General features: G+C 40.8%; 2 protein-coding genes across 5 annotated transcripts; one reads left to right on the forward strand and one right to left on the reverse strand.

Annotated features, from left to right (window-relative positions):
- Positions 1–222: 222 nt before the first annotated feature.
- Positions 223–3,559, forward strand: btd (biotinidase). Its single transcript, XM_056741358.1, has 3 exons — positions 223–666; positions 1,650–1,799; positions 1,879–3,559. The coding sequence occupies exons 1-3, from the start codon at positions 445–447 to the stop codon at positions 3,094–3,096; spliced, it is 1,590 nt and encodes a 529-aa protein (XP_056597336.1). The 5' UTR covers positions 223–444; the 3' UTR covers positions 3,097–3,559.
- Positions 3,361–23,899, reverse strand: LOC130415562 (serine/threonine-protein phosphatase 6 regulatory ankyrin repeat subunit A). Of its 4 annotated transcripts, none has more exons than XM_056741356.1 (29): positions 23,865–23,899; positions 19,309–19,601; positions 15,895–15,978; positions 13,256–13,334; positions 12,778–12,848; positions 12,491–12,691; positions 12,209–12,296; positions 11,305–11,447; positions 11,021–11,233; positions 10,857–10,935; positions 10,663–10,777; positions 10,502–10,584; positions 9,833–9,896; positions 9,478–9,546; positions 9,145–9,285; positions 8,890–9,001; positions 8,725–8,751; positions 7,586–7,660; positions 7,258–7,459; positions 7,058–7,142; positions 6,848–6,965; positions 6,515–6,734; positions 6,285–6,372; positions 5,586–5,669; positions 5,359–5,504; positions 5,150–5,232; positions 4,833–4,915; positions 4,662–4,753; positions 3,361–4,480 (listed from the first exon to the last, which is right to left on the reverse strand). In XM_056741356.1, exons 2-29 carry the CDS (start codon positions 19,435–19,437, stop codon positions 4,203–4,205), a joined length of 3,252 nt encoding a protein of 1,083 aa, XP_056597334.1. In that variant the 5' UTR covers positions 19,438–19,601; positions 23,865–23,899; the 3' UTR covers positions 3,361–4,202. The 4 variants fall into 4 exon arrangements, with proteins under 4 accessions (XP_056597334.1, XP_056597333.1, XP_056597332.1 ...); XM_056741355.1 differs by lacking the exon at positions 23,865–23,899 and adding an exon at positions 23,460–23,763; XM_056741354.1 differs by lacking the exon at positions 23,865–23,899 and having other exon boundaries at positions 19,309–19,720.
- Positions 23,900–25,058: the final 1,159 nt, after the last annotated feature.

Here is a 25,058-nt window from a genome sequence, read left to right on the forward strand (position 1 = left end):
CTTTGACGTCATACGTCGGTGGGTGTGCGCAGCACCGCATGAAGCCAAATCAAAGCGCTTTATATCTTTTTTTAATTGTTTTAATATTTAAGTCTTTAAGAAAAGATTTCTTAATAAAACCTTTGTCTGAACACACTGTTCGACAAAATCCTACTATTGAAAAATAGTAGGACACTTCAACCAATAGCATTGCGAGTTTAGTGGTGACGCAAGGACGCAAAGTCCAGGAACGACAACGTGCGTTTATTGTCCTTCCAAATATCAGGAATATATGTAAACATATTACAATTAATTGCTAATTCTACTTTTTTAAGGGATGAATATGCAGCAACATTTCCTGTAAATTGACGGTCTTTTTCATTCATTAATCTATATTTGTGTAACGTTACACACTCTGAGAGAGATTGCGAGTGTGAACTTTTGGACTCGCGCGCATCGGTCCTCATGTCGTTGCGTGTTCTGTGGACGGCCGGGTTTGTGCTCTGTCTCACCGGACTGCAGCTCATCCGGGCCGGGGATCATCCGTCTTATGTGGCCGCTGTGTACGAGCACCGTGTGCTGCTGAACCCGGAGCCCAGAGTCCCGCTGGAGCGCAGATCAGCGCTGAAGCACATGGAGCAAAACCTGCGCGTGTTTGAGGAACAGACGGAAGATGCGGCTCGACAGGTGAAAACATACATGACACATAAATATAATGAGTATAATGACAATGTGTAGGGTTCAGATATGGACTGGACATTGTTTGAACTTTACAACGAGCTAAACGGTAGTGTACTATAATATATGACCCTGGACAACAAAACCGTCTTATGGGTCAAACTTTCGAAATTGAGTTGTGTACATAATCTGAAAGCTGAATAAATAAACTTCATATTGATGTATGAGTTGTTAGAATAGGACAACATCTGACTGAGATACAACTGTTTAAAACTCTGGGAAAAAATCCAAATATTGAGAAAATCGCCTTTGAAGTTGTTGATCAGAGGCCTAAACTGTGGCAGATCATCCACCCACAAAAATAAAATTCTAATATATTTAAGGTGGGACATTTACAAAATACCTTCATGGAACATTATCATCACTTAATATCCTAGTGATTTTTGGCATAAAAGAAAAATCTATAATTTTGACCCATACAAAGTATTTTTGTCTTTTACAAAAAAAAATCCCGATCCAGGGTCAGTTTACTAAAGTTAAATAAATACTACTATTTTTATAAGGAAAAAATTAAAATATGTAAATTCGGCAAAACCTTGTTCACACTTTTCTTGTAGTCTCACATAAGCATCTGCTCGTGACAGTTCAGGTCTGTTTTTGTTCATCTGTAAGATAAAATCATCCGCACACCGACGAGAAACATCTATGGTAGCGTCATCTATAAACAATTATGATAGTTAGACGTATAAATACATTTTGAAAGATTACGTTATATTTCTTGAATTATGAGAAACTGGTATTTTCTGTAGCAAAAATATGACCTAAAGAAAACATTGAAAATTTTAAAAATAAAAGTTTTGAACGTTGAAACAATCTTCCAAAATGATCATTTGTGCCTGTTGAGCATTATGTAGGTTTAAAAGATGTCTTTCCATTACAGATAAAGATTAGAGCTCTATATACTGTTCTTCAGCTTTACGTTTTTATACCAGGGTGCCCAGATCATAGTATTTCCAGAAGATGCTATCCATGGGTTCAACTACACCCGATCTTCAATCGCCGGTTACCTGGAAACGGTTCCTGACCCCAAAGAGATCACGTGGAGTCCATGTTCAGAACCGGACAGATTTCCAGACACCGAGGTACATCCGATTGTATTTATGTTGGTTCATAAACACACTTTAATAAAATCTCTTAACTTGCATGTGTCTTATTTCTCAGGTCCTCCGGAGACTCAGCTGTATGGCCCATAAGAACCGAATCTTCGTGGTGGCTAACATGGCGTCCCGTCAGAGCTGTGACGGACACATTGACCCTCAGTGTCCTGTGGACGGTCAGTATCAGTTTAACACTAACGTGGTGTTCAGCGACCGTGGCACCATCGTTGCTCGATATCACAAACACAACTTGTACTTTGAGGCGGCGTTCGACACGCCGACCGAGCCCGAGTACATCACCTTCACCACACCCTTCGCTGGTCGATTCGGGGTGTTTACGTGTTTTGACATTCTGTTCCGTGACCCGGCGGTGACCCTGGCGACAGACATGGGCCTCAGGCAGATGGTCTACCCGACCGCATGGATGAACCAGCTCCCCCTGCTGGCGGCTGTGCAGTTCCAGCGTGCATTCTCCCACGCGGCCGGGGTCACGCTGCTGGCCGCCAACATCCGAGCCGCTGAGTACGGCATGACGGGCAGCGGGATCTTCACGCCGTGGGACTCTGTCGTTCACCATGACACCGAGGGGAATTCTGGGAAACTTCTGGTGCGCAGTGTACCGGTGATGGATCCAGCTTTCGTCGGGGAGAGTTACAGGACAACGCTGGTGCCGTTTTCTGGGTATTCAGAAACCAATCTTGGATCGGAACTAGAAAAAGCACAAGCGTGGGATGTCAACTTCTTCAATGCAAAACAGGGTGATCCCAATGCTCAGTTCTGCCGCACAGACTCCGATTGTGTTGAAACGGATAATCCACTAACCTTCACCTCCATCATGATGTATGATAATTTCACTCTGACACCGCTAAAGGGAAATAAAGGGAACCTCACGGTGTGTAGCGGCTCGCTGTGCTGCCACCTGCTCTTCCAGAGGTCACACACACTTGAGTTTTACGCTCTTGGGGTTTTTAACGGCCTGCATGTGGTGCACGGGACGTATTACCTGGAGGTTTGTGCTCTGGTGAGATGCACGACTCTGCATCACAGCAGCTGCGGAGGAGAGACCGAACACGCTCAGACGCTGATGGACTTCAGGCTGGACGGGACCTTTAGCACCCGTCGCGTTTTCCCGGGAATTCTGGGCAGCGGGATGACTATGGAGGTCCCGGATCATTCCGGCTGGGAGAGCGGAAGTGGGTTTTACATGAGCCGGAGGGGAATGTCCACAGGGCTTGTGACGGCCATGCTGTATGGAAGACATTATGAGAAGGACAATATCTAAAACAAACACTCTTCTCCTTTTCATTTCTGACCAACGTTCAGTTAACATCAAATAACATTACATTTATCATAAAGCAGTGAATTGAGACTTCTGGGAAAATAAATTAATAGTTTATCATGTGTTACACATCAAATTTGTTTGGCTATTCAACGTTTTATGGATGAGTTTCAACTCCGGTCGGTCAAGAGTTTTTTTGTGTATTCCAGAAAAGAAAGAAATGAAAACGTTGTTTGTTTTAAAATATGTTTAAAATACAACAACTCCTTAAGATTAAAGCAAATATTTATTCATCATTTTATGTACCAAAATGTACATTATGCCACACGCAGACTCGATTATTGTCTTTAAATTCTTATAAAATAATCGCACACGTCACACAAACACACATCTACTGTACAGAGGAACAACTGATAGAAACGCTGTGATTCCTCATGACCGCAGAGAAATAAACTAAAGAACAGTCCGTCTTTTGTTGCTCTTCATACCTTATAATAAATAACCCACATCGATATAAACTTGAATTCAGTCTTCATGCACAAACAGGGCGTAAAGTAAAAGATGCAGGAGAAATCTGCGCTTCTTGGTCCCTGAAGTTTTCATGTCCGGTCTTTCTGTTTCCTTCTTCTTTCATGATCCAATAACAAAATCAAAAATACATTTTTGCTGTTTCAGTTGTTCCACTAAAGTTTCAATACTGTCAACTTCACTCAATATGTTGCTTCAAACCCGTATGACTTTTATTCTGTACAGCACGAAACCATGACTTTTGAAAAGTGATAAACAAATAAACTTTGACTTTATGTATCATGAAATTAAACGAATCGTAAAATTATTGCGCTTAATTCCATGTCCTCTGAATTTATATGACATCTTTATGTATCAACATCCATGATCATTTTATATATATTATTTTGTCATTCGGAGCTTGACGGCCTTAGTCAATATTTACTTTCATCATATGGAAAACTTTTTTCCCATCATTCAGTTCATGATTTTTGGATGGAGTATTTCTTTAAACAAATGTGCCACCGGCGTGTTTATTCTCTCTCTCTCCTGAGACTGTGGCCACTCGGGCCCATATGACTGCATGTGCACGTGACATGTCATCAGTACGTGTCTGAGTCTGAATCATTGAGTTCATCATCAGGAAAGATTAGGCGGTCCTCACAGCAGAGTCTGTTGAAGTTGCGATAAGAGACGTGTTCGGATCTCAGAATGGGTAAAGAGTCAAAGGTCACCGTCTTGGAGTGGTTGAAGCTGGCAAACGTGAGTCCGGACAGGGTGCCGGTACTGCTGGAGGAGACGGGCATCATGGTGGCGAGTATCAGCGCCAAACAATCTGCCACATCTTTGTTGGGCGCACAAGCCAATGCTGGAGTATAACCTGGAGACGGGACACGGTTGTTTAAAAGACGATAAATCGATTGATTTGATGTCCATGATGCAAACATGACATTTTCAGTAAAACACAATACCAAGCCAGTTTGAGGTTATTATTGTGGCTTTATTTTTCGTCACATTAAAAAAACAAAATAAAACTTCTCTCATACATAATAAAGGCTTACCGTTTTCATCCACAGCGAGAACGCTCGCTCCTTTAGCCAGAAGCTCTTGTACGACCACAGTGAGACCGTTCCGAGCAGCGATGTGTAACGGACTGAGAGACAAACGAGACCATCTTCAGATGATGATGATGAGAACAGAAGCAAATGCAGGAATACAGAGGTTTAACTTACGTCTGCAGCGCAGCGTTTGTGATGTTGATGAGGTTTCTATCGCCGATCTTCTCCAGGATTAACAAGGCACTGGTCTCAAGACCCTACGACACAAAACCAAACGTATTTAACGAGACTTAATGACATAATGTAAGATAAAACGAGAGCCAAACCCCCAAAAATACTCATGCTTGATTTCCACCTGTTGATTGAGTCATCAATTACTAACCGATTATTGAGTTGCGTGTAAACATAGTGATAAATACTCAAATTAAAGAGTTTTAGGATGTAATGTTAGTTTGAATGTCGTGCGTATGGCCGGAGGATGTGTGTGGTACCTTACTGCACGCCAGATGAAGAGCTGTGTTTCTGTTTGAGTCCCGTAGGGTGAGGTCAGCTCTCGCACCGCTCACCAGCAGATCTGCACACCCACAAAAGTCTTCAGGATAAACTCAGCACGATCACTTGAAACATATCGTGCGCATGTATGGAAATACTATGTGCACAAGCGGGATTTCAAACCCAAACACCTGATGCAGGGGCTCACCTACGGCGTTGGTCTGTCCGTTCTCTGCCGCCATCATGAGAGGCGTTTTGCCCAGCGTGTCCACCGGGTTCACCCGAGCGCCGTGACCCAACAGAAGCCGCAAACACGCCAAGTGGTCTGTGAATGCTGCGGCGTGCAGCGGAGTCCTGCGATGGACATGACACGCATCAACAAGCTGCTGTCACATCGAAACATACAGAGAGAGAGAGAGAGAGACTTAATCTTACCTGCACTGAGAGTCTGAGGCGTTTACAATCCCTGGACCCAACAACTTGATCAACATCTCTGCTGCTGACTCATTATCATTAATACTGAGAAACAAAGAGAGAGAGAGAGAGACAGAGAGACAGAGAGAGAGAGAGAGAGAGAGAGAGAGAGAGATCATACGTTTGACAGTAATTCTTTATAAAGGGGAAGCTGAAATTAAAAAAACTTTCACGTTAAAACATTTTATGTTCAAACATTCATCACATGTGATCTGATAATGTTCTCGTGTGATGGATATACTGGAATCAACTGTAAATGTTCTGCCTTAAAAAATTTAATCGTATACGTATTATACAGAATTATTTTAGTTAACTAAAACTATTTAAACCAAATAAAAACAAGCCCAGAAAAAATCTGAAAAACAAAATGAAAATATATATTTTTGTGTTTATTAATAAAAAATGATATGCACAGTACACATAGATATATTATGTAAACACAAACGTTTATTCTGGATGTGATTAATCACGATTAATCGTTTGACAGCCCTAAAAAAAAAAAGACTTGTCTCATAGAGCAGAAGGGTGGGGTCCAAAATAAAGAAATGAAATATTTCTGCACTTGATTTTTGCTTTATAATACATGAAATCGACACGCTAATATAGTTCATCCTTTGATGTTAGAATCTCACAGCATGTCATGAGCAGAAGTGTTCTTACACAGCGCAGTGAAGTGGACTGAAGGAGTTTCCTTCCATATGATAAAACTCTTGATGTTCTAGAATGAGCTCAATACACGCATCATGACCTGTAACACACATATACACACACACGATAAACTACAGGAGACACGGCAGCTACAGTACAGTACATGTGATCACACAGAAAACTAAATTGTCCACAAAATCAGATCTGTCTTAAAAGTGATAAAAAAGATTATAAAGTTGTACCATTGTAACAGGCCCAGTGCAGCGGTGTGTAACCGCAGTTGTCTTTAGTGACAGGGGTGAAGTTCTGAGACTGTGCTGCTTTCAAAAGACCCCTTAAGACCCCGACATGCCCGCTAGCTGCTGCCAGATGCAGAGAAGAGCGCCCCCTACCGTCCTGAACCAGAAGACCGGATCTGTGCTGCAAGAGCGCCTCCACACACGCCTCATGACCCATTACTGCCTGAAACACACACGCGTCCCATCTCAATAATGATCTGTTCTGGTGTAGACAGCTGACAACCTGTGATCAGATTAACTGAGGTGATGTTTATATCAGACGTGTGTGTGTCTGACCCCACGGTGGAGGGCCGTCCTGCCACATTTATCTCTGGGCTCCACGCTGGCCCCTTTCCTCAGCAGCAGATACACACAATCTGTGTGCCCACCCAGAACCGCCAACATCAGAGGAGTCCTGACAACACGCACACACACATTAAATCAACACCACAATCTTTCTATACATAATATGTAGTGTGTGTGTGTGTGTGCTTGTGTGTAACTCACTGTCCCCTGCTGTCTCGTATATTGACGTCTGTGTGTTGATCTGCGTTGATGAGCAGACGCAGACATTCAGAGTGACCGTTCATAGCTGCAGATACACAAACACAGTATCAAATAACAACAACGTCACACACCTAAGGTAAACACACACCAACTCTATGTACATGTGTGTGTGTAAGGGGTTCTCTTGTGTGTGTGTTCACCTGCAGTGTGTAACGGGCTCCTCTTGTGTGTGTAGTCTTTCAGCAGTATAGATGAACCCTGGTTTATGAGAATATTCACACACTCCATGTGGCCTTTCAGTGCAGCCAGAGCCAGAGGTGTGTGACCTTGAGGAGTCCTGACGTCCAGATCTAACAGAGACTGAACCAGAACCTCAAGAGCCTGGTGGTGACCGTGATATGCCTGTCAAAACACACAAAAAACATTTCACAAAGCTGCTGTAAATCCCTCACAACACAATTCAATTATTGATGAACGTCCTTCAGTACACACACACAAGCTCCGCCCACAGGAGGAGTTTAAACTCACCGCTAAGTGTAAAGGGCTGACGGGTGACTGGACGTCTGAGTCGTTTATGATGTGAGATACAGACCCGTCCAATAGCTGAAGACGCACAAACACATGTTTAGAGTTTAATGAATTATTTGCCCGGTTTCACAGACAAAAATGAAGGTTTGAGGTGTCTTGAAAATAAATTGCATGACATATCTTTACATATGAAGAGCTCTTTTCCAAAACACATTAAACGCCAAATTTAAGTTTGTCACGCCATTTTGCTGTGTACTAAACCTATTCACTGCTCCATAAATGTTTCATGCCAAATCGCTATATTTCCTTGTTTAAAATGTTCTGCAAGATGCAGTTTCTTTTCAAAACGCTATAAATGCCGAACCTGTTTTTAGTCTAAATGCGATATGTCCTCTCGACCAATCAGAATTCGCTCGTCAGTGGTATTTGTATGTGTTATTTCTAAATTATTTGTTGTATGTGGTGGAAAATATTGAAACATGAAATTGAAATATTTATTTTATTTTACTATTTAGTTTGTTACTATTTATTTTATTTGGCTGTTATTTATTTCTTGCATTTATTTGATAGTATGAGTCCTTGATGTCATATGTTTCATGTTCTCTGGTTTGTTTGTTTTTAAAAAGAAATAAACCAACATTATTTTTGAAAAAAAGGATGGATTTGTAGCGTTTTGAAAAAAATATAAATAAAAATTGAATTTATAATCGACAATATTGTTTTTTCTTAAACAATCAGTGTTAAACATGTTCAGACTGAGCCAACAGACCATTTTAACAGGATAAATTGAATATTAACAAAATGTATGGGTCTAGGTAAGAAAATGTCATTTTCATGAATACAGTTAAAATGGATTTATAGCGTTTTGGAAAAGAGCTCTTCATAGGTAACCCGCATTGTTTTGTCTCACTGGTGATATTTTTATCTAAGGCATTTTTAAAAAAGCCACTTAAATATCCTTATTTAACTGAGACGTGGTCTTGGCATAAGATAAGCCTTGTGGGCCATACACAATTTAAAGCATGACATCATCAGAATTTAAAGGGATTATGAAATAAACCAATAAAACCAGGAAGCAATTATGACACATGGCCAGATGAGGGCAGCAGAGGACAGATTCTCTGAATGTGTAAACTCACCACTTCTAATGGTGTTTCATTGGCAATCTGCAAAACATTCAACACGACTATAAGAATCAAACACAAAGCAGACCTGATTTTTTTTCTGTGTGTGTGTTTTATTCTGTGTATGTGTGTGTTTGTGTATGAATGTGTTTTCGTCTGTGTGTGTGTGTGTTTACTGACCAGCTCCAGACAGATTCTGTGGCCGTAAGATGAAGCGTAGTGAACAGCGTTGTATCCGTCTTTATCCCTGAGAGCCGGATTAGCATCATTCCTCAACAGATACTCCACACACCTGACACACACACACACGTCAGCTCGACATGTCAAACACACACTGAAAATAACATGTCAAACACACTGTGTGTGATCTAGAGTCATTGAATAAAACAGTTGAGTATGCAGTAAGTCAGCCTTGCATTCATCTGTCTGACGTACTTGCCGCGTGAGTCCCCAGCAGCGGTGTAATGCAGCGGTCCGCAGCCTCTGATGTCACGCTCATTCACACTCGCTCCCGAACCAACCAGAGCAAACACACACTGATACATACAGTTAACAGCAGCGTAATGCAGAGGAGTCCTGCGAGAGAGAGAGAGAGAGAGAGAGAGAGAGAGAGAGAGACAGTCTCACTTGAGCATCCTCAAACTTGCACCTTTTGACTCACGAGGTGCATGCTGGGATACTTGTATATAGAAGCAGTTTGTGTGTATACTGGTCACTTGCTGTCTGTATGTTTAACTTTTTTAAGCATTATGTTTTACATAAACTCACCTCCCAAAGCTGTCCTTCCTGTTAAAGTCTGCACCGGTGTTCAGTAACAGATTTAAACATTCTAGATTCCTGAATGGAGAGAGAGAGAGAGAGAGAGAGTTACATTTCACAATTTTGTACATTTTTGTTCCCATTTTTATTTTGCTATTTCCCTTCCATTTCATTTTGCGCTACATCCGAGTAGGGCAGAAACTATGCAAATGTACAGTTTTCGGGACGCAAGTGAAGCACGCTTATGTTGACACTGAGAGAGACTTTGTGGGTTTTACTTTAGGTCACATACTCTTAACAAAATTGATCTTTAAGATGAAAGAGAGCTCATAAATGTGTCTGGATGGCATGTGTGATGACTCACCCTCCTGCGGCTGCCGCATGCAAACACGTCCTGCCAAAATCATCAGGAGTGTCTACGTCAAAACCTGAACACACACACACGCACAAACACACACACACATGTCTGGATTATTATCTCAGTGGGGACAGTCCATAGGCGTAATGATTTTTATACTGTAGAAACTGTACATTTTATCCCCTAAACCTAAATTTCATAGAAAACTTTTAGCATTTTTGGATTTGAAAAAATATTCTTCTGTACGATTTATACGCTTTTTTGCCTGTGGGGTCCTCAATTTTGGCCCCCTTGATGACAGAAGTCCCCATGAGTTGGAGAGTATTCAGGTTTAGGTCCCCACCGAGACAGAAAATCAAGGCCACACAACACCGTTCACATATGACCAAAACCCATTTAAACTTAAATATGTGAAGTTTAATTTAAACAAAAAAATGTAATACATCTGTCCATTCAAACATTATGCTGTGTTCACACCAAACGGGCGGCGCGTATTTCCGCTAACGTGCGTCAATCTAGTCTTCTGCCATGGTTGAAAATATTTGTCAATCACGCGAAAATAACAAACTTTTACAGCGAGTAATAAAGAGCGTGGAACGCAATTGTTCGCGTTTGGTGTGAAACCAGCAGTAGGTAGAGAAAACATCACCAAAATATTTGTCTGAAGTACCGTACCTGAGGAGAGCAGTTTGCGACAGCAGTCTGAAAATCCACTCAGCGCCGCCAGATGCAACGGAAACATGCCGTGGATGCCACGCCTACAGGGAGGAGTCACAGTCACATGATCAGCATGTTCGTTTTCTAAATGTAGCAGCGTACACAGTCGTGTCACTCACCGGGCCGCGTCCGCTCTGTTCGCCAGAAGCGTGTTTATGATCAGCTCGTGGCCGTAACGCGCCGCTACATGCAGAGGAGAATTACCGTTCACATCCTGAGAGTTGACATCCGCCCCTGCGGTCGAGAGCAGAAGATGAGCGGCAGAGAAACAAGAGAGCGTGTTCATCTGAAGATAGACTGATAACACACGCACCATTCTGAATGACAGCCTGAGATCGAGAGTATCGCCCGTGAACGGCCGCCATGTGGAGAGGAGTTTTCCCATCTTTACTCTGAGGACACAAAACACTCGCTTGTGAAGACTGACGTATTTGACAGATTGTGAATTGTGGTTTGTTGATGTCGAAGTTCACAGACCTTACAGTTGACATTGGCCCCGCTGGTCACTAGCAGTTCCAGGCACAGCGCCCCCTGTCGGGATGCGGCGGTGAAGTGCAGCGCTGTGAAGCCTGTTTCGTTCACCTGATTGACATCAGCACCCGCATCGATGAGCTCCTTCACAACAACATCCTGACCGTTAGAACACGCCAGATGCAGGGCAGTGTTTCCATACGCGTTCGGCTCGTTGATCTGAAGAGAGAAACTTGTTTATTATCGCTTACCGTCTGCTTATGGATATCATGTGGGCGGAGCTAACTTACATCCACACCCAAATGCAGCAGATATTTCACCACGTTGATCATTCCGCTGGAGGCGGCAGAGTGAAGAGGAGTGTAAGATTTCTTATCCTTACAGCAAACCTCAGCACCATGAGACACCAGCAACTTTAACACCTCTAGATGACCTGATAGACAGACAGACAATCAAACGACAAAGGAGATAGTGAGACAGGCATCGGATGAGATAAAGAGAGTGAGACAGGCATCGGATGAGATAAAGAGAGTGAGACTGGCATTGGATGATATAAAGAGAGTGAGACAGGCATCGGATGAGATAAAGAGAGTGAGACGGGCATCGGATGAGATAAAGAGAGCGAGACGGGCATCGGATGAGATAAAGAGAGCGAGACTGGCATCGGATGAGATAAAGAGAGCGAGACGGGCATCGGATGAGATAAAGAGAGCGAGACTGGCATCGGATGAGATAAAGAGAGCGAGACTGGCATCGGATGAGATAAAGAGAGCGAGACAGGCATCAGATGAGATAAAGAGAGTGAGACTGGCATCGGATGAGATAAAGAGAGCGAGACTGGCATCGGATGAGATAAAGAGAGTGAGACTGGCATCGGATGAGATAAAGAGAGTGAGACTGGCATCGGATGAGATAAAGAGAGCGAGACTGGCATCGGATGAGATAAAGAGAGTGAGACTGGCATCAGATGAGATAAAGAGAGTGAGAAAGGAAACAAATGAGATAAAGAGAGTGAGACAGGCATCAGATGAGATAAAGAGAGTGAGACAGGCATCGGATGAAATATGTGACAGAGAGGGAGACAAGAAAAGGATAACGTGAGACACAGAAAGCTGATAAAAAACAGTGAGACAGGCAGACAATAAAGTGTGTGTTTGTGTGTGTGATGTTGAGGATGTTGTCGTACAGTCTCACCCATGTATGCGGCCCAATGAACAGCTCGTCTGTCTCTCTTATCAAAGGCATTAATGTTTGCACCTTTAGACACCAGCAGCTCAACCATCTGAAATTACACGAGTAGAGACATTAACAACACAACTCACAAACTTTCTGTTTTGTGCAATAAATTGTATTACTGAAAACTTTGGCGTTATTGTGCTATAATACAACCGATAATAATGATCATTTTAAATATTAAAATATAAGTGGAGAATAAAAGATATTTAGATCAGCATTATGTCATCTCTTGGTAGTGACCTCTAGATGGCCGCTGAAGGCAGCGTGGTGCAGAGGCGTCCGTCCGGCGCGGTCCAACACGTTCACGTTGCTTAGCAACGGGATCAACGCCTCTGCGCAGCGCACCGCCTTATTGGCCGCAGCCACGTGCAGTGGCGTCTGCCAGTGTTTGTCCCGTGCGTTGACATCTGCTGAATGCTTCAGTAACACTCGCACGGCCTCCTGCACACACAGGAATAGAACGAGGACCATGAACGACAAGGAGATGGTTGATGTGACATTTAGGAAAGAGTCGACTGGTGTCACACCTCACTGCAGGACGCTACGGCCCGATGAAGAGGAGTCAGCCATTTATTATCTTTAGCATTTACTCTCGCCCCTGAGAAAGAGAGAGATTTTAGTAAAGATGTTACTGCGAGTCTGTTTAGAACAGTAAACTCCCACAATCCTTTGAGGCCACATCTTTTGCTTAAAATAGAGCAAAGCACCTGTTGATTCACTGTCACTCACAGTGGCCATTTCAGGAAGTCACGTGACTGTGTGTGTGTGTGCTATTTTGAGTATGTCGAGCACTTAAGTCCAGCTGACAGCCAATACCAGTTTATCAATGAACACACTAAAATGTTTTAACCGATTAATCATCATAATTGGAATTAATTATTAGACAATTAATCATCGGTCAAATGTTCTAATTGTGATCGGTCAGTGTGTTAACCTCACAAAAGCTCCATCATGTGTTGATTTATTGTTCTCTCAGCATGTTGGAGTATAAATGAGCGCTCATACCTGACACGATGAGCAGCTCTATAATCTTAGCATCACCCAGGTAGGCAGCGGCGTGGAGCGGCGTTCTCGTCTCACTGTCCTGAACATTCACAAACACACAGATGAAAACTCATTCTGGACAGACATCATACTTGTGCACTGTGAGTCAAAATGACCACGTTTACATGGACGTCCATAATCAAATATTAGTGGGATTAAGGTGTGTCATGTCTATACCGCACTTCCATATTTTGACTAAAATAGGAGTTCTCCACTCATCTTAATTCGCTTTGTGTTTACTACGATTATGAGTTTAGACGGATTAAGCAAATCAAAAAACTCTGGTCCATTCTTAATCCGAGTATTGTTTAAATCTTGTTAATATCAGATTATTGTTGATCATGTAAACATGGTCAATATCAGATTTCCACTACAAGATAATTGCTTTCAAAAGAGTCCAACATAAAAATATAATCACAACATTTATTAGAAAACCTTTTTGAAATATATTCAAATTCATCTTGAATTTTGTTTATTTTGAAGCGGCCCTGCAACTGTGTTTAATGCATTCTGACTTCTTCACACTGCTAAACGTGGTGTCTTCTCATGCTTAACATGGTCAACTTGTCAAAAAACGAGCTGGGCGTATAACGTAGTATTTCTGTGCTCGAGACACTCCCCCAGCAATCGTACAGGTTTGCGAAAATTTCTTTTGAACATATAAAACTGTTTTGTAACAACTTTTCTTAGTCTCTTATTAGACAATTCTCCCGGAAAAGCACGTGGCACGACCACATGAGAGCAGGAGAAGGAGCATGCGCAGGCGTCACTTTCACTTGTAAGCAGGAGAGAGAGAGAGTATACGTATGCAAAGTTCAGGTGTTTGTGCATTTGGGTAATAAAATGTTATACAAACAGTGGATATAATGCTGGATTTGAAGATTATTTGAAACTGAAATATAGAGCCGTCTCAGCGCAAAGAGATTCCTGACATGAGCCGCATGTGGTGAGTGAAACTGATGTCTGTGTTTTGTTGACAATGCACGTGCATGTGCTTTGGTTCAGTCTACCCCTCCCCCCTGCACGCGCATTATGATTTTGGAAATAATCGTACAGCTGTATCTATCTTTTATAAATGTGATCAAACTAAATACTCTTCGAAGATATTAAGTATGCAATACTACTCTATAGGTACTCAAGATTAATATGAGATTGGCAGAAACCACTTGTGTTAGGGCCGCTTTAGGTTTTCAATTTCTTTGGCCAATGAAACAAGGGTACAGAAGCAGACTTTCTGCCAAAGACAGTTTTTAACAAAACTAAATTAAAAAGACAAAATAATGCCAAATTGCTTTTGCTAAATGAAAAAGGGGTTATAAGTTTTAGCTTGAATATAACTGAGTTTAAAGCTGTGCTGGAAAGATGTGTGTATGACATGTGGGATTTTAGCAGGTTGATGTGTGTATGACTACAGCACACAGAAACACACACACGCATGCATACACGCAAACAAGACCGCACACACACGCACACACACGATTCCTATGCATAAAGCAATGCATTATATTGTGTGTGTTTGTGTTTGTGACAGAGAGACACACAGATCAATGTGGCCACAGATCTCTTGAGACTGCAAGCAGAAATACAAAACACACACTGTAGCTTTAAATTCTCCGCATTCTTTATTTTCATCAATAAAAGCAATAACCACTAAGAGCATCAGTTACTCATTCTACACCACCCTACACGACTGTGTTCTCCGTCCGATCGGAATTAAAGAACAAAACATCACGGAGCCAAACCACACTCAGGCCTTCAGTAGAGTCACGTGACCCATCAGGCCATCTGTGATTGGTTAAACCATTACAGGCGTGTCTCCAGAACAGACTACGCCAAGCAATGGTGATGGAAACAGATTGTCCATGGAACACGGCACAGAAGAAAACACTGCTTTAGACCAAACACAATCTGCTGCAGAGCATCTTAACAAGCGCACGGCTTTAAGATCCATTAAGACACAGAGTGCCAATGATTTCTGTGTGTTCAATCTGCCAAGTGTTCAATCTCCGTCCAAATTATTCAGCACCGAGAATCAATAAACAAGCATCAATATTCTGCGGCCAGACGCCGGCTCGGAGAAGAACAGAAGAGAGGATTATAGAAACAGATCGTCACAAATGACCAGAGACTCAGAAGTGATGACGGAATTATTTTGGCATACTGCAACTTTGTAGTTTTGAATGGCGTACTTTCGGACGAAACCAGTTTAAGGAGATGGCTCAACCAAATATGAAAATCCTCTTTTATGATTTATTTGAAGCAAAACATGTTTGTGAGAGAAAGTGATTTAACTGATACATCGCATATCCATACAGATCAAGACGATAAATTCATGTCTCATGAGAAGTTATCATGCCTGTTTCATCACAAGAGAACATGACGGGATATATATATATATTTAAAACTATTAGTTTGATTTCAGCTGAAAAATGAAAGTCACATACGATTTGGTTAAGTGTATAATGACAGAATCTTTACATTTACCTTTCAACTATTCCTTTAAGAATTTAGAAAGAGGAATAATGTGATGTATCAGTTAGCGATGTGTCAATAAACTAAAAATGAACTTCTTCACAAAACTGAAAATCAAATGAAGTTACCTGTATGTTGACATCTTCTTTCTTGAATATGAGTGAACGAACTTCATCCGAGTCCACATTAAATATGGCTTTGATTAGAGAGGGCTGTGGAGGGCAGTGAGAGAGAAAAACTAGTAAATACAACACTGAAGTACTCATGTAGTGAGACGCACTGAGAATGAGAAAAATGATTCATGAGGTAAAGAGATCCAGTGTTTCATCTGTGGTTTATCACATCACAAGAAGAGCTTGTGATAGACAGAGAGAGAGAGAAAGAGAGAACGTCAGAGAGAACGACAGAGAGAGAGAGAGAGAGAGGGCGACAGAACAGAAAGACCAGAGGAATATATATTTGGTTGTAATATAAGCATTTATTTTATATTTAATTTGTATCAATATTTTTTATATCAATCTGTTATTGTATAATAGTAGTATTCAATTAATTTGAAACAAATCAACACTTTTTGATTCTTTGCCTATATCCACCGGAAGTTAAAGAGACAGTTCACCAAAAAATGAAAATTCTGTCATCATTTAGAGGCGATTCACATTTTGCATCTGAAACCTCGATTAAAACGCGAGCCGGACTGCTTTCTCATGCGTTGCACTTGCGCCATTCTGAAAAGTTTAACTATTTTCATCTCCAATGCGACGCCGACGTACCTGAAGAAAAAAAGAGCGTGTTGCCCCGCATGCGTGTCGCCCCCTATTTACGCCTCTACATTTAAAATAACAAAATATGCATGCCGAAAAAACGGGCTTTACTCACCCTCGATGGTTCCAATCCTGCATAAATGTCTTTGTTCTGCCAAATACAAAGGAAGATATTTGGAAGAATGTCATGAACCAAACATCTTTCATTATTTATTTTCCCTACTATGGCAGTAAATGGGGGAAGAGATCTGTTTGGTCGCTGTCATTCTTCCATTGTGTTCAATAAAACAAAGAAATGTATACAGGTTTGGAATAACCCGAGGGTTAGTAAATGATGAGAGAATATTTCATTCTGGGTGAACTATCCCTTAGAATTTGGACCGCTGAACCGTCTACAATTGGAAATATTGGATTTTGGACCGCTGAACCGTCTACAATGGAAATATTGGAATATTGTTGGTTGATTCTCACCAACTGGCATTGTGAGGTAATGTATGCCACACCCTCCGTCAGGTGTCAATAAAAGAAGTGTACGGTATTAAAACAGGAAGTGGTTACGAGCTCTCGCGTACACACACACACACACACACACACACCTGCTGCAGCCAGTCTGCTGACCACACACACACACACACACATGCATGATCCAGCAGCTGACGGCGGTCGTGACACACGTGGCTGTTTTTATCTCTGTCAATGAAAGCAGGGAGAAGACACAGGTCTCAATGAAGGAATGCAGGCAGGGATCTGCGGTTCAATGAAGGACGGCGTGTTTCAACAGCAAAACTTCAGCCTGAGGCACCAGAGCCTCTAAAACCAGTCAGAACCGTCAATAAAGAGGTTTAAAGAGAAAACCCACAGAAGTGAAATCTCCCATTGAGCACACACACAACCTATTTACACAACTGCTGTCGTGACTTCATGTCCGTACACACACCGTCACTTCCAATCCCTCTGTCAGTTTTCTCTTTCACGCCGAGGCACTTCAATGTGTCTATAAGTGAAGCTTCCTCAATAATGACAGACCTGGTTTACAGGCACAGACGTCTGCTTGCAATGTTCAACGTTGGAAAAATGTGACGTTTTCCCTTCATTCAAGCATATTATTAAAATATCAGAAAGACATCTGTGTGCTGTTTGCTCATCCGACCTGCATCTCTGAGACGTCTGCTGTCAGATGTGTCTGATTTAGAATGGATGTACAAGGTCTTTCTAAGATGTTTAGCAGATGCTTTTAAACAGCAGATGTTTTCCAGATCTTTAGCAGACATCTTACAGATGTACCTGTGCTATCTGGGGTTGTATGTGTAGTGCGTAGCGGTGCTTGTTGTTAAAAATGAGGATCAGCTTTAGGGAGAACGTAAAGTCCCCCTAATCCAGAAAATGTACTTGTTTTCAGTTTTTAAATATTTGACGCGTTTGTCCCGTGTATTGTCCCATATTAAACAATGTGCACGTTGTAAAGACATAACGCGATGTGCATTCACTTAAAGAGAATACATAACTAGGGATTTTTAAGACCCTACTTTTGTTTATAGAGAACATCAGTTAATCTTACCTTACTTCTTGACTGACTCTCAAATGATTCGTTCCGCGATTCATCGGTCTAATCCCCTCCTTTCTGCTAGTCTAGTCTATTGTGATTGGTCAGATGGTCTAGTCTGCTGTGATTGGTCTACCGTGATTGAAGCTCACGAGCTACAGTGTTTGGGGGAGAAGAGTTACGTTTTCCTGGGCAGTCCTGGCAAAACGTAGGCGGAGACTATACGCAGTGACGTAAATCCGCGGCGTTTGGCGAATCGGACATGGGACGACTCGTTTGTGTGATTCAGAGTCAACTCCCATTTTTTTAACCAATAACTTTGTGATTCATTCACCTTCGGATTTACAACTTGCTTACCTTCAAACACGGCAAAATTACACATTGCATGAAATGTTATTTTCATGATCTCATGTTATGTAAAAATAGAGTTTAAATAGAGCATGTTTTTATAGATATGACGCGTTTGTCTTATGTATTCTCACTTATACAAAACAATGTGTTTGGTCTTTAAAGATGAGACAGTGTTTCTCTTTCGCTTCATGACCATTCTCTTCAGTTTTGTTGTTGGAAGCACCGGCTCACACAGCCCTGCGCTTTCTGCTGGAAAGGGGGCGGGGACCAGCAGCTCATTTGCATTTAAAGAGACACACACCAAAACAGGCAAAGATGGACATGTAGTTTACAGCATAATACAAGATCTGTGGTGTATTTTGAGCTGAAACTTCACAGACACATTCTGTGGACTCCTAATATGTATGTTACATGTTGTAAAATGCCTACATTTGGGGGCCTTTAAGGAGGTTTACCAAGTTAACACACAACCCATGCTTATTAAGAATAACTATAGTAGCCAAAAACAAAAGAATCATCAAAATATTAATAACCGATTAAACTCTACTTAATGTTTGTTTAGTTATTTCTATTTAATTTTTTGTATATTTCGTATAACAGCCACATTTTGTAAAATAAACACCTCAACCAAGTTTTTCCATATTTTAATGTTTTCCTAAACCAAGGGGACATTGTGCAAATATCCCCCCAGACATCACGTTTTGCCTCTGCTGTTCACATGGCACATAAAGGTTCATCTAAAAGGCAACAAGAACAACTTACATCATCACATTTCATGTGTCATTTGTTCTCTGACCGACACAGATCTTTACACACCAGCTGATTTACACACGAAACAAAGACACGGCTATCACCTGCCTTTCTAATAGTCAAATCATCCACCTCACCTTCTCGTCCTGAGAGGAATTCTGGGAAATGTGGTCCTGGCCGCTTTTGGAACGCAGAGGGGCGGGCTCATCATCATCCACCTCTTCAAGCACCACGATACACACGCGACTCATGCGCTCCGACCGCATGGCTGCGTCGCAAAAACAGACTCAAGACGCCCCCTCCACGGGTGAGCTATTCCCACATACGGCAGACGTGTCCCGATCCGGCAGTGATGATCCGTTATAGAGCAGCGTAACATCCCGCTGGACAGAAGAGCAGGGGATTCCTCACAGCCGGAACATCGGCACTACTGCAGGCAAACACACACACCAAGATCAGAGAGGACAATAGTGTGTGTGAGCTCCAGCCTGCTAAAACCTGCACTTTACACACACACACACACAGATCCAACCCCCACCGCAATAACAAACCAACCCGACTGCAGAGAGAGAGAGAGAGAGAGAGAGAGAGAGAGAGAGAGAGAGAGAGAGATCTGCAGATTCTGGTGTTTTGTAGTGAGAGAGCATTCTACTCTTTTACAGCAGTGAAATATGATGCGTGTGTGTGTTTGTGTGTGAGAGAGAGAGAGAGAGTGATAGAGAGAAAGAGAGTGAAAGAGAGAGAGAGAGAGAAAGAGGGGAACATAGAAAAAGAGCGCGAGAGAGAGAGAGAGAGAGAGAGTGAAAGAGAAAGAGGGGGAACGGAGAAAGAGAGCGAGAGAGAGTGAAAGAGAGAGAAAAAGAGAGAGAGAGAAGGGGAGAGAGAGGGAGAGAGAGAGAGAGAGAGAGAGAGAGAGAGAGAGAGAGAGAGAGAGAGAAGTGGAGAAGGGGAGAGAGAGAGAGAGAGAGAGAGAGAGAGAAGGGGAGAGAGAGAGAGAGAGATAGATAGGGAGATGTTCCAAGCTGATGGTACAAAAGCGTTCAGGCAGATATCAAATTATTCTTTGTCAGGACAGAGAACAAGGTCACTGTGTGTTTGTGTTTACCAAGCTTCACATTGTCCCCAGAGATGAGCTCAACCGTTCATATTATAAAATCAAATTAATCATGTGATGTATTTAATGCTTTATGTCGGAGCAGGGTTCACATTTTTATGGCTTGACCGAGATGAACTGTCATTTGTCACAGTGCTTTAGGTTACTTTGATTCGGTTTGCTATCTTTCTTATGTCAAGCTTTCTAAGAAAACACTTTTCAGAGAGCAACATGGAGATTTTAGCGGCATCTAGTGGTGACGTTGAGAACTGCAACCAACGGGTCACTCCACCCCTCCCTTTTGAAGCACTACGGTGGCTGACACAGTGCTGAAGGCCCAGGCATACCTGACTTTCTCGCGCACTAACTCATCCGCATCACGGATTAAGCACGGATGTCCGAGGTCGACATATGCGCAATACAAACAAGTATGTGTGCTCTACCAGACCATCAGAGGGCAGCGCTGAGTTGCGAAGCAGATCATCTATCTACGAAACGTGCTCTGTGTAGAGTAGTGTGTCTGGTAAACTGAATTATTCATCAAACATGATATCTGCAGACCAGAACATACACTGTCAATATATATTTGCATAACAGACAAATGGGAACGAACTCCCACTATATGAAACCTCCACATGTGCTCGAGACATGAACAATACCCAGAATACTCTGAGAAAAGGACACTATTAATGTCACAGTAAACAGAAACTAATAAAAAAGGGCAAAGCAAGTCATAAGATGACAAAATAAACAAGCAGAAATAAAAATTAAGCACATAAGACATGAACTGTGTTATTTAGTACAATCTCACTAAATGATTTTTCTGTGATTTACAGTAAGTGTTTCTCTACGACCGACAAAATATCACAAATGACATCTCTGAACGTGTAAGAGCAAGATTTAATGACTGTTCTTGGCAGACGCTCTCATACCAAACTAGACTTCAGAAGTTACACATGCTGTTGGGAAGCACGAACATCTGATCTGACCTTAACCAGAAAAACACTGTGACCTCACACACCTGCTCTCCTGAATCTATTACTGACACACAAGACCTGGGTCATCTTAACCGGAACTCATAATCACCTTTCAACATACTGTACACATTTATTTCAAACCACTCTCACCGAGAAGACAAAACTAGAATTCAAGCTCCAAGATATTTTGTGATGTTTATGAAATTATGAAGTTATCCAGAAAATGTTAAACGTACTCTGATATGTGTTGTAGGTTTTCAACAGGTTGATACAAGACACACCGAACACCAAACAATAATAGAAGTCTTTTGTTTTTACTGTACATATATAACTACTTTACTGTGGTCCACTGGTTTGCTGTTTTTCAGTAGTGGATACAGTCGAGATCTAGAAAGCAGACTGTCAAGAAAGCCAAGATTCTGATATATATAATCCCAAAATTTATATAATTATATTATTTATTATAAAACATATATGTTTGTATTTTGGATTAGATGAATAATATATAAAACAATTTAAGGTGAACAAATAAATGCAAATGTACAATAAATTGCACTAGAGAAAAACATGATTTATTATACAATTTAAATGAATAACATTGCATTTAAATATTTATACAAGTGAGAATTTTGATCTTTATAAGTCTGACTATCATGAAATCACATCAGATTTTACCAGACGTATACTATGGTAAAAAAAAACATTTTAGTTCTGACATTTGAAAAAGAATAAATCAATTGCTTTGACATCTGAAACATTAAAACCTTGATTTGCGCTGTGTCGATGCGCACTAAAAATTAATTCTGTACATGGGCTTAGTAAATACCACAGAAATAAACAGCTATATTAACTTAATTAAATCTTTTCAAATCATTTAACTGATTAATATGAAAAATGATTAAAATTAATTGGTCTTAAAATAACATTATTATAAGTTTATTAAGTTTAAGTATTTAATTTACAAGTTATATTTTAAATACACAGATCATATTTTGGTGAATTCTGATAGAAATATTTGAGTAAGATTTTTACTTCTTTTTTTACTTACATTTACTCAATTTAAACAGTAAGGCCCGGTTTCAGAGACAAGGCTTAAGACTGAATCAATTTGTGACCTTCTTTAACTACATACAACTTGCCCAGAAATATTTTAAAACAGCCTATATCAGTGCCATTGTTTTGTCTTGAGATGCACACCAGGGCATTTCTATAAATATCTTAATTCAACTAAATCATAATCCTGGCTTAAACTAAGCCATCTGTGAAACCGGGCCTATAGAGATTGTGAAGCTGATGTCAAGTCCTATTTTGCATGTAGCAGTGGCGCCGCCATCTTTGGAGGATCACACTCCACCGCTATTATTGTTTTGACACTGTTACTTGTTTTGTTTGATACTGAGAAATCGAAAGAACGAGGGGATTTTCCTGAACGATTCTGCGTAATGCTAATTGCGTTTTTTTTAACACAGCAAGACCGACCTACCAGTTATATTCCCTAGTCAAACAAGAAAAACAAAACACAGCATTGAACACACTAGCAGCCATCCTCCCAAGATGGCGCATCATTCCTTTACATTGAATAAATCTATATTTCAAGTGATTTGATTAAATCCTTCAGTAAATGTGTGGATGGTGAAGCCTCATTGTACATGTACAGTACATGAGCTGGAGCATGTTTAAAGGTCTGATGGATTGGCTGATGTCATACGGCCTCTAGAGGACACAGGACACAATCACATGAGAGATGCTGCTGATGCACTGGAGAAAATCTCATGACAGCTGGTTTGATCTGGTCAGGCCGGTCTGGTTTGTTGGTTGTTTAAAGGGTCATGGTCATATGCCAACTGAGACCTGCCAACAAACTAAACCAGCTGAAACAGCCCTGGCTAGACTGGATTACCAGATAAACCATTTTAAACCAGTCAAAACCGGCAAACCACCTTAGACTGGTTTAAACGGTTGTTTTCTGTCGTGCTCATGGTCTTTGTTTACTTTTCATCCATCCTTGGAACAAAGACGGTGTCTGCAGTGTGACGAAAGCATATTCAACAAATGACGTTTGATGTTTTCAATTAATGGTTCAACTCAATCTCCTCACAGCCAAAACAAACACATCAAACCAGAGGAAACACAAGAGTGAAAAATTGTTAAAAAACCTTTTCAACACAAGCCACTAAATTAAGTTCTAGAAACCTCATCGAACTGTGAAGTGACGCACCTGTTCAATGGAAAGATGATGTTGTGAATCCTTGACAAAGATGCTTAACACAATCAGATGAAAGCAAACATCTTTTAATCGCAGGTAACTGAGCACAAACCTGCTCTTTAATCTTCAGAAGTATCTTTCCTTCCAAGTGTTTGAATTCATGAAGAAACAGTGGTATAAAATCCTAAAACAGACTGAAAGCGGGGAGTTTTGGAGTCGCATGTCTTGGATTTTTGCTCCAGTGTTTCCACTCTACATGCAGTTACACATAAGTGGGCGCGAGAGGGCGCTAACACACTACAACAAACTTCAATCACTTCTATCACTCTAATCTAATGCTAAATCAAATTTTTATTGAAAGTATTTCAAATTAATCTATAATTCCAGGTTTATAGAATAACAAGTAGGGTAACTTACATATACAGACAGAGTTATGTTCAACAATATTTAAAGACCGTTCCCTTTCAGGAGTACGTCAGAGTCGACGCTCGCGAAAATATCTTTGGACACAACTGCGACGCAGCGAGGAGGCAGATGATTGGCTAAAACCGAGTGCGATTCAACATGAATATAATCGCTTTGCGTCATTGCTTTGTAGTCGCTTTGAGACATTGTGTGTCAATGCTTTATAAATTATTTGATTGTTTGTCTTAATGTTGTTTTGTATGCGTGCATTGGAGGATTTTTTTACCTAAGAAATTTACCGGCATTAAAAAACTTAAAATTAGAAGTTTGGTTCTAAAATGAGATAAACATTTCAAAAATCATGTTTTTTTTGACGTTATCATGTTTGTATAGTGTTAGTTAGCTTTTTTGAGTTATTATGGCTTAAATCAAAACAATCCAACTGCAGTTGCACAATAAAAAAAAACATGATTTTTGACATTTTTCAGTTATCGCTTTTTGGAAGCGAACTCTTCAAATGTGTATTATTTGTTTTATCCCAGTGTGTGTGTCACCAATCTGAAACTTCCATATAAAAATCAATCTCTTTGTGCTTCAGGTTGTGTTTCTGACTTTTGTCTACAAAGACATTTCTGTAAATGCACTGATCATGTGTGTGTTGAGCTTGTTATAAGACACTGACAGTGAATAAGAGAACACCAGTACCGTGCAAATGTAAGAAAGAAATGTATATTGGTATCAGTCAATCAGTAATAGTCAGATTAAATTATTATTGCACGTTTCAGTTCAAACTTTGCTTTGACAGGTTTAAAATGTAGTAAAACAGCTATCCTTCTTCTGTACAGTACATTTAAAGCGAGCAATGTGCTTCTGGAGATTTGCATCAATACAACTGTTCAACTAGAATAGTCTTAAAATCTTATTCTGTTAATTGGAAAACGTGCCATAGAATTTAATTTCATTGAATGATAATCAAATGTACATTAACAATACTGCTTACTTGTAGTCAGTATACAAGCCATGACATAGAATTACAATTGATAGCTGTCCAAATTTCCTTAGTGGGTTTCCCCAAAAACATTTATTTTGGGTGCTGATGAAACAAAGAAATACAGATTTTTGGTTTGAATTCCTATAATTATCTACTGCGATAATGCATAATGCTGTGAAATGTGTGCAGGATGTACAAACTTGTGTGTGTGTATC

Source organism: Triplophysa dalaica, chromosome 25 (genome assembly GCF_015846415.1).
Source record: "Triplophysa dalaica isolate WHDGS20190420 chromosome 25, ASM1584641v1, whole genome shotgun sequence".
Taxonomy (NCBI): Eukaryota; Metazoa; Chordata; class Actinopteri; order Cypriniformes; family Nemacheilidae; genus Triplophysa; species Triplophysa dalaica.